Below are 16,430 nucleotides of genomic sequence, written 5' to 3' on the forward strand. Positions count from 1 at the left end.
CTGGCACCCTGACTCAGCCTGCAGAGCAGTGGGATAAAAGGGAATTATGAAAGCGTGATTAATCCCATTCCTCCCACCCCATCCCGATTATCTTTTGGGGACAAACGTTGTCAGTCGGGCAAGGCCAGCGAAGTGGGATCATTGTTTGGGAAGGTTCTGTTTTTTCCTGGAAAAAACCTTGACAAGGAATTTTCTATCTGGGTTTGCAGTTACTGAAAAAAAAAATAACAGCGGGAGCAGAAATTTATTGTTTTGGGTTTTTTTTTTTCATCTTCACCGTGTTCTGTTTTCCTTCTTTTCCTGCGGTTTGCCAGGATATTTTCTCCCTTCTCTTGGTGGTTTTCTCCAGAAAACAGAAGCAGAAGTAAAAGGAGAAGTGGAAGAAAAATTGGAAATAGTGAAGTGAAAATTGTGGGAACAACAGGTGTTCCTAAAGCCAGATAAGGTCAGAGTTATCCAGCTCCCAGGAGATTTCTGGGAATGATCCTGCTTGGATAAATTCTTTACTCCAAGCTCCCCTATGGACACTTTCTCCTTGAGGCTCATCCCTGCTGCTAGAATTAAATTGCATGGACATTTCAATATTTGGGGTAGATCAGAAAGGTCCAATGGGATTAAAGAGTTAATTTATTATTATTATTATTATTATTATTATTATTATTATTATTATTATTACCAACTTCCCTTTTCCCCACAGACTCACAGGATTTACAGGAAGCACCCAAGGTTGTTAGAGGACAAAACAAAGCCCAAGGGTTCAAGAAAGGACGAACAAAGTTCAATAAAGTTCACTAAAATTTAATAAAGAAACCTCCTTGCCGTGATCCGAGGAAATTGGGATTTGCTGCTCATCCTAAAGGCCAATTGCAGTGCCCGGGGCTGTTGGAATTCCATGAAAAAACAGCCTCAAATCCCCTTTTTGTGGAGTGGGGAAGCTTGGGACATTTGGGCTCCATTTTTAGGTTGCTCTTGGCTCTGTTCTGGCACCACAGAGGGATCCACCAGGGATAAACTGATGGAATGGGATATCCATTCTGAGGTGTCTGTGGGGAGTAGGGGAGATAGGGAGAAAAGTCATAATAATGCTTAATAATAATAATAATAATAATACCAACTAGTAGAACTATATAAATTATATATAAGTACAGATGGAAATACATAATTATATGTTCGGTTTTTTTTGAAGAAGTTTTCCTTAATCAAACCTAAACCGTTTCTCTTCATCCCATTCATTATTCTCCAGGAGCATATCCCGATTCCACCTGACTCCACCCTCCTATCAGTGATTGCCGAGAGCGAAAAGTTCCCGCTGGAGCCTCCTTTTCCCCAGGCTGAGCCCCTTTCCCAGCTCCCGCCTGCTGCTCCGGCCCCTTCCCGGCTCCATTCCTATGTCTGGACACAGAGATGCTCTGTGCTGGATTCAGAGCCGGACACAGGGTTTGATCTGCGGGATGAAGATCCCAGCGGGGTGACAATTCCCAGCCGGGTGAAGATGACAATTCCCAGCGGCGCTGCTCCCACCCCGAGGGCCCCTCCTGTGCTGCGAGATCCCGCTGCCGTTTCGCGCTTTTCCCGCGGCTCACCCCGTTTCCCCCGTGTCCCGCGGGACGCCCCGCTCCCCCCGCGCCGCCGGGCGGGCCCCGCCGGGGCGGAGCGGCCGGGAGGATGCGGGCGGGGGCCCGGGGCGGCGGGGCGGGGGCGGGGGCAGCGCCCGGCCGGGATTCACCGCGGCGCTCCCTGCCGGCCCCGCGGGCGCTTCCTTCCCCCGCCGGGGCCGCTATAAAGGGGGCGGCCGGGCGGAGCGGGCCATGCTCAGCTCGGGGCGCCGCCGGCCGCCCCCTCCGCGGGACATGCGGCCGCTGCTGCCGCTGCTGGTGCTGCTGCTGGGGACGGCGGCGCGGGCACAGCCGCGGGACGTGTCCCCTGCGGGCGCGCAGTGCCTGGAGCACGAGTGCTTCGCCGTGTTCTGGGCGTCCCGCTCCTTCTCCGGCGCCAGCGAGGGCTGCCAGCGGGGCGGGGGGCACCTCATGACCGTGCGCTCCACCGTGGCCGAGGAGGCGATCGCGCTGCTGCTCCAGAACCGCGAGGGGCGTCTCTGGCTCGGGCTGTCGCTGCAGCCCTCCTTGCCCTGCACCGACCCCAGCCGGCTGCTCCGCGGCTTCAGCTGGGTCACCGGCGACCACAAAACCGATTACACCAACTGGGCGCTGTCGGGGAAGCGCTGCGGCGAGCGCTGCGTGACCGTGTCCCGGCAGCTGAGCTGGGAGGAGCGGCGCTGCGAGGAGCCGGCCGACGGCTTCCTCTGCCAGTACAGCTACGGAGGCAGCTGTCCCCGCCTGGCCACCCAGCCCGGTGTTCCCGTCACCTACAGCACCCCTTTCGGCGCCCGCGGAGCCGACTTCCTGGCGCTGCCTCCGGGCAGCGTGGCCACCATCGCTGACCTCGGGCTGCGGCTGCGCTGCGACGACGGGGACGGCGCGGTGCCGCGCTGGGGCCGCGACACGCCGGGAGCGTGGCCGTGCGAGCTGGGCGGCGGCGGCTGCGCGGGGACGTGCGCCGAGGAGCGCGGGCGGCCGCGCTGCTCCTGCCCCGAGGGTGCGGTGCTGGCCCCGGACGGGCGCGGGTGCCGCTCGCCGTGCGAGGGAGCGCAGTGCCAGCATCACTGCGTGGTGGCCGAGGGCTCCTTCGTGTGCATGTGCTCCGTCGGGTACCAGCTGGCGGCCGACGGCGTCAGCTGCGAGGACATCGACGACTGCGCCAGCGAGCCCGGGCCGTGCGAGCAGCAGTGCGTGAACACCAAGGGCGGCTTCGAGTGCCAGTGCCACAGAGGCTACAGGATGGTGGACGGGCACTGCCAGCGCCAGCCGCCCTGCTGGGACCTGGCGTGCCAGCAGCGCTGCGAGGAGCGGCCCGACGGCGACCGCTGCGGCTGCCACCCCGGATACGCCGTGGACCCGCAGAATCCCTCCCGCTGCCTCCCGTTCTGCAACACCACCGAGTGCCCAGCCCTGTGCGGCGACGACGGCTGGGACTGCGAGTGTCCCACGGGCTTCCTGCTGGACGAGGACGACATGCTGTGCATAGACATGGATGAGTGCGACAGCGGTCACTGCCAGTTCAACTGCACCAACACCCCCGGGAGCTTCCAGTGCCACTGTCCCCACGGCTACTTCCTCCAAGGCATCGACTGCATGGCCATCCTGGACGGGGAGGGCGAGGAGGCGTCCTCGGGGGATTTGGAGCTGGAGCCGCGCACGCCCGTGCCCAGCCGGCCCCCGCCTCAAGCGGAGCCGCTGCACCCCGGCGTGGTGGTGGGCATCGCCGGCGGGGCCCTGCTGAGCGTCCTGGCCCTGGCGGCGCTGGGATTCCACCTGGCCAGGAAGCGCTGCCGCTCCCACGGCTCCATGGATTACAAGTACAGCGGCCCCCACGAGAAGGAGCTGGGGCTCCAGCCCGTCCCCGCCGCACAGAAGCCGTAGGGACAGCGGGCAGGACGGACGGACACTGGACACTGGGAGGCCGAACTGGGTGACATTTATCCCCCGCTACCCCCTCCCCCCCCACCTCCCTTTCGCGCCCCGGCTGGAATTTTTGAACGATAATTCGGGAAAAGCTGGGATCACATCACTCCCAGAAATACCCGCTGCTTTCCAGCCGGCTCTTGGAACGCCGGCGCAGGAGAGCGGGGACAGCAGAACACCCCGAGGCTGCTCCGCTCCCGCTCCTTGTTCCCGCTTCCTTGGCGTTCAGCTTTCCTTTTCCCCAGCCGGCGGTCGGGAAAACCGCAAGGAAAAAAATCCAGGAGGGACTGCTCCATGTGCAAGTGACTCTAAATCCGTGGGATGAGGGCACGGTGTGACCAAGGCGGGGACTTTGGAAGGACACCTCGACCCAAACCCCACTCCCCCCGGCTGGATGGTGCTCCCGAGCCGGGAGGCTCCTGCTTTCCTTTGGGATGGGGTTTGCTTGTTTTAAGCTGAGGGAAGGAGGAGCAAAGATGTTGTGGGAAGCACTTGTCACCTTAAGCCACTGGTGACAGCAGGGACCCGGCTCGGTGTCACCAAGGTGGGACTGAAATTCCTGATTCCCATTCCCTCTCCTTAGTTTTTGCGGGATGTGGAGGTTAAACAGGGACACGAAGGCTGCTGGGGTGAATTTTGTAGGAAAGTCTGCGGCGCTGCAGAGCCACATCCAGGTCCTTCCACGACATTCCACTGTTGTTGCCTTAAATTTGATTGTTGGATTTTGGATTTGGATTTGACCCATCCTACCCCACAGGGATTTTCCCTGTTCCCTCGTGCAGGGCTGACTCTAGCCCAAGCCAAACATTCCCAAGGGTGGGATTCCAGCAGCCACAGCCCGGGGGGAGAATTCTGAGAAGAATCTGGTTTTCCAGCTCCATCCTTCCCTGGGGAGCCAAAGGGGGTCCTGCTCCGGCTGCTGTCCCAGCGGCCACTGGCAGATTTATGCCAGTGAAATATTATCCCAGAGAAGTTTTGGAAGCCTGGGATCAGAACAGGGGCGTTCTGTTCCCCCACATTCCCCCCTCCCGCCCTATGAACTTCCCAGCACTCAGCATCCCCCCGGAATGCTAAACCTTCCCTGCAAATTCCCAGGAAAATCAAAATGAGGCGTTTGTAGGAATTGTGGTTTTCCTAAAAGGTCGTTATCCTGAAGGCTGCATAACTGAGGGTCCTGTCCCTGGATCCGTGGGGATGGATTAAAGTGAAGCCACATGGAGCGAGGGCTGTAAGCCTGTGGATGTGCCAGGTTTATTTTAGGACAGTTTGGCTGCAGTGGGAGGGAGGGAGCTGTTGTGATTATCCGTAATTATCCAGAAAGAGATATCAAAATATAGAGGTGTCACTTGGGAAAATATCCAAGGAAAAGGAAGGGAAAGAAATTATAAGGTTTGAGAGTGGAAAGACTTTGCTGAGGCATCATCTCATATGCAGGATCTGCTTCCCATGGATCTTTCCTTGTTGTCCAGCTCAAACTCCTGCTCATTCCTGGGTGGATCCCAGGTTTTGCCACCACACCCCCAAAATCTCCTCCTCCCCTCTAATCTCCAATTCCCACTTCGGAGTTTTATCTTATCACAAATTCCTTCCTTATGGTGATGCGTCGGAGTCCTGAATTCCCAGCACTCCCTGTTTTTTCCTCTCCCCCACCCCGGCCTGCTCCCCCCGGGCCCATTTGTAAATCCTTATTTATTTATTGGAATTTTACCCTGTCTGATGGAATTGTCTCATGGAGATCCTGTGTGGACACCAATAAAGTTTTGCCAGTCTGGTTTAGAGGAACTGCTCAGGGTCTGTTCTTTCTCCCCTTCCCTAAAATTCCCCCAGAAATCCAGGAAAACCCTGGAGCATTCAGGGATGAAAATGTTCCCTGCTGGTTACTTCCCCAGTGGGATTAAAATGGAAAGAATGAGCCATGAATAATGGACAACACCGATCCCATTCCAAGGACAAAGTTAAACCCCAAAGAAGCTGGAAGTGGCTCGCTCCATGGGGCCTCCATGTGCTGCTCCTCACCCTGGGGTTCCAAGCTCACCAAAATCTGGTTCTCCTGGTTTTTTGGTGGAAATTTGGTCCTGGGTGTGCCAAAATCCTGGGAATTTTGGGTAGGGAGGTGTGTATGATGGGATCTCATTCTGCTGCAGATGCAGAAGAGCTGACGAGCTTTGGGATTTTCCCTGGTGTCTCCCTGTCTCTTGGGAAGAAATGGGAATTTATCATTTATCAATCAGGAGGGCCATGTGCTCCCGATTAACATCTTGGGATCCTCCCCATCCCCGGGGGAGGCTCCTGGATGCCGGAATAACGGCAATAACCACTCAATCAACGGCAATAACCACTCAATCCATGGAATTTGCTCCATCCCAGGCCAGTCTTATGGCTTTTTATTTCGGAGAGCGGCGCACCCGCCAGTCGGACCCGGCATCGCGGGCCCTCTCCATCCGGCATCCCCTTTCACCCTGGATTCTGGGGTCCCCTAGAAGGGGGTGGTTTTGGGGAGGAGGGCCCTGGGCGCGCAGCAGGGCTGGGGGCGCAGGGGGTCCTGCTGGCAGGGCAGCGGGGGGCACACGCAGCCCTTGGCGTCCCCGCGGGGCGCGGCGCAGTAATCCAGCGGCTCCTCCTCGTCCTCACTGTCCCCGCTGTCCGCGTCGGCGGCGCGGCAGCAGCACAGGCCGGCGTCGCGGCAGCGGCGCAGCACGCCGTGGAAGGAGTTGCGGAAATTCTCGGAGAGCAATCCATAGAGGATGGGGTTGGCGCAGCTGTTGGAGTAGCTGAGCAGCAGCGAGGCGTTGTGCGCGCTGGCGTCCAGGCGGCCGGGCAGCAGCAGCTCCAGCAGCTGCACCACGTAGAAGGGCAGCCAGCACACCACGAACATGGCCACCACGGTGACCACCAGGCGCGTCAGCTTGCCCTCGGAGCGCCGCCGCTGCTGCCAGCCCACGCCCTGCGCCACCACGCGCATCTTGCCGGCCAGCAGCAGGTAGCACAGCGCCATGGCCACCACGGGCAGCACGAAGCCCAGCGCGCTGCTGTACACCACAAAGGCGGCTGCCCACGCCGGGCTGGGCCACAGCAGGTCGCAGGCCACGGCGCGGCCGTCGCGGGTGACAGCCGTGCCGGCGAACACCGGGATGGGTGAGGCCACCAGCAGCGCCAGCAGCCACACGCCGCCGTTGACCAGCTTGGCGACGCGCGGGCGGCGGTAGGAGGCGGCGCGCAGCGGGTGCACCACGGCGATGTAGCGGTCCAGGCTGAGCACGGTGAGGCAGAAGACGCTGCTGAACATGTTGAGGCCGTCCACGCCCAGCACGGTCCGGCAGAGCGCCCGGCCGAAGGGCCAGCGCCGCAGCGCCGCCGCCGTGGCCACGAAGGGCACGCTGAGCATGAAGAGCTCGTCGGCGATGGCCAGGTTGAGCAGGTAGATGTTGGTGGCCGTCTTCATCTTGGCGTAGCGCAGGATGACGAAGATGACGAGCGCGTTGCCCAGCAGCCCCAGCAGGCACACCAGGCCGTAGATGCACTGCAGCACCACCATGCCCGCGATCTCCGCCGCGCTCCCGCCGCGCTCCGGGGGCCCCCTGGCATCTCCCACCGCCGCCACGGCCGTGCTGCTGTTGGGGGGCGGCTCAGAGCCGGCCCAGCTGGAGATGCTCCAGAGGGGGATCCCGGCTGCCAGGAGCTGCTCGCCGTCCGTGCTCATGGCGGGAGGTGATCCATGGACAGGAGAGCAGTGATGGGGTCAGCCTGCGGGCAGGGCACAGGGGTGAGGGCTGTGGGGCACAGAAATCCCAGTGGCCACATTCCCCTTGGAGTGGGAACCTCCATCCACCACCCCCTGACTCCCTCCATCAACCCTCTCCCTGCCTGGACACCTCCACGTCATTCCTTAGGCCGGAGCATCCCGGTTTTTTGGCATCTCAGAGGCTGTGGGGTGGGGTGGGAATTAACCCTCCGTGGGGCTCCTCAAACCAGGTGGGATGGCCTGGGAATCCCAACCTGGCCCAGGAATCAATCCCAACCTGGCCCAGGAATCCATCCCAACCAGGCCTGGCAACCAATCCCAACCTGGCCTAGGAATCAATCCCAGCTCGGCCTGGGAATCAATCCCAGCCCTGCCTGGGAATCAACGCCATCCACCTTAAGGAGCCCCTGCAAATCTCGAGGATTTCATTCACCCTGCCAAGGAGAAAGCCAGCCCGGAATATCTTACCTTTCAGTATTCCAGGGATTGAAGGAGCCTCGCTACTTCCTGCCGTGGGGAAGAAGCCGCTGTGGGAAGATGCTCCGGTGGGATCCGTCGCCAACGGAAAGTCCTACTTGACCTAGATCAGATGACCGGGAAGATCCGGACCTTTTAAAGCGAAAGACAAAGCAGGGATGGACCCGCAGGATCTTCCCCCTCTCCCGCATCCCTATGCCGCAGGCATCGGCTTTCCGTGAAAAAATAAACGCGGCGCAACTTTCTGCTCCAGGATTTCCTCTGGAAAACAGCGCAGCGCCCTCCGCCCTTCTCCCGCCGGGCTGCGCTGTCCTGCGGCTCCCGGCCGGAGCATTCCCGCTCCAGCGGCTCCTTCCCGGCGCTGCGGAGGGCGGGATCCGCAGCCCGATCCCCCCCCCCCGCATCCCAAATCCCGAATCCCGCATCCCAAATCCCGAATCCCGCATCCCAAATCCCGCACCCCGCCCTCGCATCCCCCCGTGGCTCCGGGGAGAGGCAGGAGATGGAGAAGGAATGGTTGCCTTGGCAACGCATCCCTCATCCCGCATTCCTGCCGCGCATTCCCGCCTTCCCAGCGCCGCAGGGCCCCCGGATCCTTCCCGCTAGAGCCGCCCTTTCCCTGCGGCACCGCATCCCAGGATTCCGCGTTTGGAGAGGTGAGGGCCAGCCCGGCCTGGCCCCACATCCAAACCCACAGGGAATTCCACCCCGTTTCGCAGTCCGTGCTGGAACTGAGGGTACAAGAAGTGAAAATAGGAGGAAATTCCATCTTTTTTGGGTTTATTAAAAAAAAAAATCCATTGCTGGGTTTGGGGTTTGTTTTTTTTTTTTTTGATGGGAGGGATCCAGGGAATCTTATCTCTGGCAGCAGCTCAGCCCAGGTCATGGAATCATAGAATCATGGGATCACGGACTCATGGAATCAAAGAGCAGTAGCGTCATGGAATAAAGGAATCAGTGAAGTTGGAAAAGCCCTCTAAGATCATGGAATCCAATGTTAACCCAGCACTGATCCAGGTCCCCCAGTGTCACATCCACGCGAATTTAAATCCCTCCTGGAATAAGGAGTCCACCACTGCCCTGGGAGAGAAATTTTCCTGATATCCAATCTAAATGTCTCCCGAGGCCATTCCCTGTTATCCCTTTTGTTCCCTGGGAGCAAAGCCCAGTTCCCACCTAATTCCTCTCACAGACTTGTTGGGAATGAAATTCCCCTAGATCCTCCTTTTTTCCAACATTCCCTTCTCCCTCAGCTCCTACTTATCTGATTTATCCCAACCCTGGCCAGGAAGTGATGAAGCAAACTTGCCTCAGTCATCCCAAAACCTCAGCACTGGGAATTTTTGGGAATTTGGAGCTGTCTGAATGAGCCCATCTGGGGCCTTACTGCCAGGATGGGAATAGGGATAAACATCTATATGATACTCCTGGGAATGGGCTTGGAAATCCTGGGAAAGCAGGTGGATTTTCTCCTTGCTGCTTAAATCCGTGACCGTGGTTAATGGTGCAGCTGGCACTGATCCCGCTGGGAATATCCAGGGAATGCTGGCACCCCATCTCCACCCCCAATTCCATGGGGTGTTCCAGTGGGATAAAGGGCAATGGGATCCCACTGTGCTGACACAGAAATTCCCGGGTGCCAGCTCAGGAGCTCCGGGCGTTCCCGTTGCAGCAGGAGACCGGAAAACATGGAATTAAACAATGGAAGAGGCCGCGGATTCCATGGGCCCCCTCCACCTCCCGGAGCAACAGGAAACCTTTAAATGCTCCTTTACTGTAAAGGAGGAAACTCCGCCATGGATTTGAGCCACAAGGTGGTCCCAGAATTCCATGGAAAAATCTGGATTGGGAGGAGCAGAAATAACCTTGGCCCCAGGGGGACAATTCCAGGTGATTGGAGCCTCCCTGTGGGATAAGGATGCCCTGATTAGGAAGTCTGGGGTTTCTTCCCATTTCAGGAGCATCCATAAAATCCTGGGATAGCCCAAACCCTAGAAATCCTGGGATTCTCCTCAATCCCACCCTCAGGAGTTGCCCCAGATCCCAACCTTGGAGCCCGCTCTGATGCTGAGGGAAAAGCGGAATTTGCTCGGTGCATCCCAAGGAACGTGTGGATCTTGGGATCAGCAGTTCTGGGATTTTAAGATCTGGAGTTTGTAGGGGAGCCTCTAAGTCAAGGAATTCCAGGGAAACCATCCTGGGGTTTAGTGGAATGTGTTTTTCCCGATGTCCAAGGGAATTGTTCAGCTCTCCTTATCCTGGAATCCAGTTAGTTCTCCTCTTTATTCCCATTATCCCTGTCCAGGGATCCCTGTCCTTCTCTCTCACCGGGGCTGGATCCCAAAGACTTGGGAAAAGTGGGAAAAGTGGAAAGGAGCCTGTGGTTCTGGGAATTAATGAACCCCTGAATGGAGGGGAATTTTCCTGGACGAATTCCCATTTAAAGGGTCCCGCTCCCCTTTTCCAGGTAAATCCCCTATGGAATCCCTTTTCCACCCCTTGGATCTTCCCTGAGCCTCCAGCAATTCGGAATCCACGAATTCCACACCATCCCAGAATATTTGGAAGGGATCCTAAAAGACACGATGTTCCTTCCCCACTTCCATGGGCTGCTCCCAAATTTCCCCGCCTCCTCCTCCCCTTCCTCTCTCCTTCCCGATTTTCCCGAGGAAAGCCTGAAACGTGGAGATTTGCTGCCCTCTCCTGGGAGCCACCAAATCCTGGGATTTGGGATGCTTGGAAACGTTCGGGCCTTGTGGTTTGCAATTTTATATGGTTTTGTAATTTTTTAAAGCTGATTAAAATCTCCAAGGTATCCCCACGAATGACAAGAACTGTGGGAACAGGATCCTTCCCAAATTCCAGAAAACCCAAATTTGAATATTTTTTCCCCCTCCTTAACCTCCAATTTTTTTGGGGGAATTGTGGGAAAACCTGGATTGGGAGCAGGATCTTGGCCAAAATCTGGCATTGTCTCCCAGGAAAAAACCTTGGAACTTCCCAAGCTTTTCCTGTCTTAACTCGAAGCTTTCTGCTCCTTCCTGGGGAAAAAAAAAATCTGAATTTGTTTTGGGAAGTAAAGGAATTCCCAAAAATTCCCGTGTAGTTTATGAATATATTGGAGAAAAATTTTGGGAGAATTCCAGGATGAATGATAAGTGGGAAAAAAAGGAAAAAGGATTTATCCACTTTGGGAATTTATAAAGTGAATATCCCCCAAAAATTCGAGAAGCCTGGAATTTTGATGATGTTTGGATCCTGGATTTCACTTCTGTGGATCCATGGCTGCTCCTCAGGGTGTTTCCCTGCTGTTTTCCCCCTGGAAAACCTGGGAAACGTGCAAAGGCCTCGGTTTCCCTTTCCCGGTGGGAGAGGAGGTGGCGTTATCCCGGCGGGAAGTGGAGCCGGAGGTCAGAGGCTGATTCCCGATGCCAGGTTGGAGCTGGGGTGTGTTTATCCAGTCTGGGATCCACACTGCAGCTCCTTATTCCCGGCCTGGCGCTTTTCCCGGGAGCTCCTGGGCTCTGGCAGCTGCTGCCACATTCCAGGCCCCGCTCAATGCTCCTGTGTCTGCTCCTCCGAAAAATTCCCACTGGGATGGGGGATCGGGATGCAGGGATGGGGGACAACGAACTGTGGTGGTGTCCCAAAGCTCGGGGATCCCGGGATTGTGGAGAGGAATCAGGAGAGGATCCAGCCTCGCTTTGGGGTGGGGCAGTGACCAAGGAATGCAAGGAAGCTCCAGTGGCTCTTCCCATTCCATGAATTATCCTTGTCCCAGCTCCAATCTGATCCCAGTCTCAAAGACGGTCAGCTCCCAAGGAATTTGGGGATGATGAGGCAATTCCCTCTGGCTCTTTTCCATAAATCTGCTCGAAAAATTCCTCCCAGGCTGGCAGGGATGAGAAATCCTGATTAACATTGGAACGGCACCTGGAATCCTGCTGGATTCAACAGCAATGGATGAGCTTGGATTTCCAACTTGGAAACACCAAAGGAGCACTGGGAAGCAAATTCCACGGGAATTTGGGCTGAGTATAAGATGGGGTTTTCCTTGCTAGGAGCTCTGTGTCCCAAAACGGATGGAAAAGGAAAGAACTGAGAATACAGAATAGAGGGAAAGCAAGGACAGCTCCATATGAAATCCCTGAGTATTCCCAAGTTTCTCCCTCTGTGGTTGTGGTGGATTTTTGGGAAGAGCAGGATGGAGCCGGGACAGAGGGATGCATTATCCACCCTACATCCAGGCTGACATCACCTCCCCACTCCCTCATTCCATAATAACTTTGGAGCTCTGGATCCAGAGGCGTTGCTGCTTCCTATGGGCTCCTGGAGGTTTTCCTGGCTTCCAGGCCAGAGGCACCAGGAATTTTTATGGAAAGCCGGCTGGGGATGAATGGAGTTCAAAAATAGAAAAGCTGGAGCAGCTCCAGGGGGAGGAAATCAGGGAGCCAGGAAGCTTCCTGTGCTTCCAGAGTTGGGAAGGGGACATTGGGATGGGCTGGAACACCTGGAAATCTTGGATACACCCTCACTGGGAATTTGCTCCTTCTTTTAATTCAGGCATTGATTTTTTTCCCACTCAAATCCATGGATTCTGCCCTTTTCCAGCCATTCCCACAGCCTGGATCGTTCCTGAGCAGAGGAGAGGCTTTTCCTGGGAATTCCAGCTGCTCATCCCATGACGAAACCCCCACTGTGCTTCCCAAATTTTGGCACCACAGCCTCCTCAAACCCATCTGCAAACAGCTGGAAAAAACACTGGAAAACATGGAAAATCAATTCCTTTTCCTGGCAGCAGCTCCTAATTGTCTCCTTCCACGGTTTTCCTGCTTTTCCAGGAGTGATTTTTCCTTTAAATCTGACTTTTTTCCAGGAGTGATTTTTCCTGTAAATCTGACTTCTCCTGCTCAGCTCTGCCCCTGCACCAGCAGGGTGGGAAAGAATTCCCTGGTGCAAACTGGGCTGGAGCAGCATTCCCAAGGGAATGTCCCGGTGCTCCCAATCCCTTCCCAGAATCCCAGTGTCCCTCAGGAGGCGCCCTCCTGTTGGATATCCCATGGAATTCAGCCCGAGAGTGTTTTCCTCCTGTATCCCTGTGCTCATCCTCTGCCAGAGGCTTGGGAAGGGCAGCAATTCCCAAGCTTTTGATTCCCCAGAATGTGGTTCCTGCGAGCCCCAAACCTGATCCCAGTGGGAAGAGGGAATGTGAGGGATGGATCCCATCCCTGTGGAGTCCTCTGTGAGCTGGCTCATCCCACAATAAAACCAGGAAAAGGTGGATTTGCTGCTGGTTTTGGGGATTGGAGCAGCTGGTGGGACAAGGAGAGGGATAAACCCCAAAGGGAAGCTGGGAATATCCTGGAAGAAGCCAGAAGTCCCTAAAAAAAGCAGTGAATCCATCTTTTCCTGGTAGGGGTTGTTCCCTGTTCCTGGAGCAGTGGGAAGGGCTGGATTTTAGGGATTGCATGATCCCAGCTCTGCCAAGGGGCCTGACTTTTCCATATATCAATTCCATGTTCAGATCCTTGTATCCCATGGCTGGGGCTGTGATGGGAATTTCTGCCATGGATTCTTGTAACAATGCAGGATCTGATGGGGAAGTTTGAAAACATCTCCCTAAAAACATATTAAAAAACCCTGGAATTTCAGTGGTTGAATTTGCCCCAGTGCAAGGAAGAAAGGAAGGAAAAAGGAAGGAAAAAGGAAGGAAAAAGGAAGGAAAAAGGAAGGAAAAAGGAAGGAAAAAGGAAGGAAAAAGGAAGAAATTTCTTGTTTCCTCCTCTTTGCTTTCATCCATGGGATGAATAAATAAAAACCTAGGAGCAGGGAATGGGAAGGATGATGCAAGGTATGGGATTTGGGATGGGAACCGTGATATTGCAGGAAAATGACCTGGCACAGCAGGAATTACAATAATGTCATTCCTGTTTGCTCTGGCTCCCATTTAATCCTCCAGGAACTCTGACATTTCCCAAAGAATTCTGCACCTCGGGAAGTTTGGTCAAACGTTGCACCTTGCCAAAAGCCAGGGGATATTGGGTCCTGCAGGAAAATATGGGAAGCAGGATGTGATCCATGGCCTGTGGATGGATGTGATCCCACCTCCATAGTTGGATTGGGATAATGGGAATATGGGATCCCATGGGATAGTTCAAGGTTATCCCAGTGCCAGCACCAGTGCTGATTCCAATCCAGCTTTTCCAGGGGTTTGGGCTTTTTTCGGGGCGTTTAATGTGTTGGAATTAAAAACTGGGATGTGAAAGGTAAGGCAAGAGCTGGAGGTTTTCCTCTGGAATTCCTGTGCTTGTGGGGCTCCTTTTCCTCAGGGAATGTGGGGAAGGGCATCCAGGGTCTGATCCTCACCTGTGCTGCCCCTTTTCCTTGGGGAATGTGAGCTGGGAAAGGGGAGCTGGGGCTGATCCTCCCTTTTCCTCATGGAATATGAGTTGGGAAAGGGATCCATGGGGTGCTGGCCCTTTTTTCTCATGGAGTATGAGTTGGGAAAGGAATCCATGGATGTCCTGCCTTTTCCTCATGGAATATGAGTTGGGAAGGGGATCCATAGGGTGCTGCCCCTTTTCCTTATGGAATGTGAGTTGAGAAAGGGATCCATGGAGTGCTGCCCCCTTTTCCTTATAGAATATGAGCTGGGAAAGGGATCCATGGGGTGCTGCCCCTTTTTTTCTCATGGAATATGAGTTGGGAAAGGGATCCATGGGGTTCTGCCTCTTTTCTTCATGGAATATGAGTTGGGAAAGGGGAACTGGGGCTGACCCTCCCTTTCCCTCATGGAATATGAGCTGGGAAAGGGATCCATGGGGTGCTGCCCCTTTTCCTCATGGAATATGAGTTGGGAAGGGAATCCAGGGCCAGATCCAAGGCGGAGTTCCGGCAGGATCCATAGAGGGGCTCATTTGCTGGGATAATTGTATGCTTTGCCCTTAAGCGTATTGATTCGGAAAAGTTAATCAGGACCATTTGGAAGCTCTTCCATGAAAAACCAGAAAATCCCATTAAACTGATTAAAACTGAATCCATCTTAAATAACCCCCTGCTCCTTAAAAATGTTGAAACAGGGAATTGTGTTCAAATAAAATTATTTCAGTCAAACACGGCGGCCGGCAGCTCCCGCCTGCTGAGGTGTACGCGGAATTCTGGGATAATGGGAATGCTGGGAAGGGAACGAATCTCTTTCTCTGGGATAAATCCTTGGGAGGCAAAACTGGGGGCAGTGGGGGAGTGCTGGATGTGTGGCCTAGTTTAATGGAGGGATGCAGCACAACCTTTTCTTTTCCATGGATTTTAGGGAAAAATTCCTCATGGAAAAGGTTGGAAAACCCTGGCAGAACTGCCCAGGCATCCCAGTTCCTGCAGGGATTTAAAACTTGGGAATGCGGTTTAGTGGTGAGGGAATGGTTGGATGCTTCCAGCCTTTACTCTTCTGACATTCTGTGATTTTCCTTAAAAAATGATGCTTCACATCCGTTTGTTCCCAAAACATCAGATTCTGTGTCTGGGGAATGTTTCTGGATATTTTAAACTGAAACCTGGGAAGCTCCTGAGCAATGATCCTCATAGAAGGGCCCAGCTTGAAATGGAGTTTGGGCTCGGCTCATCCATGACTTGGAATCCCAAAGGATTTGGGATGGATGGAATGTGCGTTTTCCAGCCCTGGAGGCTCCGGCCCAGAGGCAGAGCTGCTCTTCCCATGTGGGGGCGCTGCAGGAGGAGACTGGGATAGAACGGGATGGCAGGGAAACCCTTGGGATGCGCCTTGGGATTTGCCTTGTCCCGGGAGCCGCCCCTGATGATGTCAGCATTTGGAATGGCACAATTCCTTCTGGGAGGAGGGAGGGGATGGGGCTGATCCTGGCAGCATTCCCATCCCTGCCAATCCATGGAATACCCCAAAGCTCCCAAACTGGCTCTTCCCAAAAAACCCAGCTGCTCTTGGACAAGGCAGCTCTGGGAGTTTTGCTGAAATTCCAGCATGGAGAATCCAGCAGTGGGAGCTGATTCTGAGGGGTTGGGAAGGCGTTATCTACCTGGAGCTCAGGATTATCCCTGATTTCATCACTCAGATGGAGAGCACTGGGAGATAACCGGGATTGCTCCCAGTTTGCTTCCCAATGGGTTGATTTTCCCTTTGGAGCTTCCATGTCTCCCTCTGGATAAATCCCATGTGTGAGACAGACTTTTGCATTTCCAGGGAGCAATACCCACATCCCTAGGGAATTATGGGAATAATGGGAATGATGCCACTGGCTCCCATCCCAAGCTCCATCAGGGATCAATCCAGAGGGATTCTGAGCATCCCACTGTGGCCAGCCTGAGAATAGAACAGGTTATGGCACAGTGAGGTACGAAATTCCATAGGGATGTTTTGGAACTTGGCATGGGAAGTGTGTCCTATGCTCCACGCCCTTGGCATGGACTTTCCTTGCCAAAAATCCCCTTTTTGGATCACCAAAGGTTTTCCACAGGCAAATCCTGATAAGAAATGCTTGGAAAGCACTTTCAGGCACAGGGTGGGATTCTGGGGTGTCCAGGAGTGGGAATTGAGGATCCCTGTGGATCAGAATTTTCTGGGAGACCCTGCAGGTCATAGCACAGGAAAGTGGGAGTGGATTGCAGGGATTAAATCCTTCGGGATGGATACAGCAGCAGTGGGATGAGCTGGGGATGCC

General features: G+C 55.0%; 2 protein-coding genes across 2 annotated transcripts; one reads left to right on the forward strand and one right to left on the reverse strand.

Moving 5' to 3' along the window:
* The first annotated feature begins 1,808 nt into the window (after window positions 1-1,808).
* Window positions 1,809-7,951, forward strand: THBD (thrombomodulin). The gene has a single exon (XM_074536747.1). It carries the CDS (start codon window positions 1,809-1,811, stop codon window positions 3,477-3,479), a length of 1,671 nt encoding a protein of 556 aa, XP_074392848.1. The 3' UTR covers window positions 3,480-7,951.
* Window positions 3,981-7,221, reverse strand: SSTR4 (somatostatin receptor 4). The gene has a single exon (XM_074536748.1). It carries the CDS (start codon window positions 7,219-7,221, stop codon window positions 5,998-6,000), a length of 1,224 nt encoding a protein of 407 aa, XP_074392849.1. The 3' UTR covers window positions 3,981-5,997.
* Window positions 7,952-16,430: the final 8,479 nt, after the last annotated feature.

Source organism: Zonotrichia albicollis, chromosome 3 (assembly GCF_047830755.1).
Source record: "Zonotrichia albicollis isolate bZonAlb1 chromosome 3, bZonAlb1.hap1, whole genome shotgun sequence".
NCBI lineage: Eukaryota > Metazoa > Chordata > Aves > Passeriformes > Passerellidae > Zonotrichia > Zonotrichia albicollis.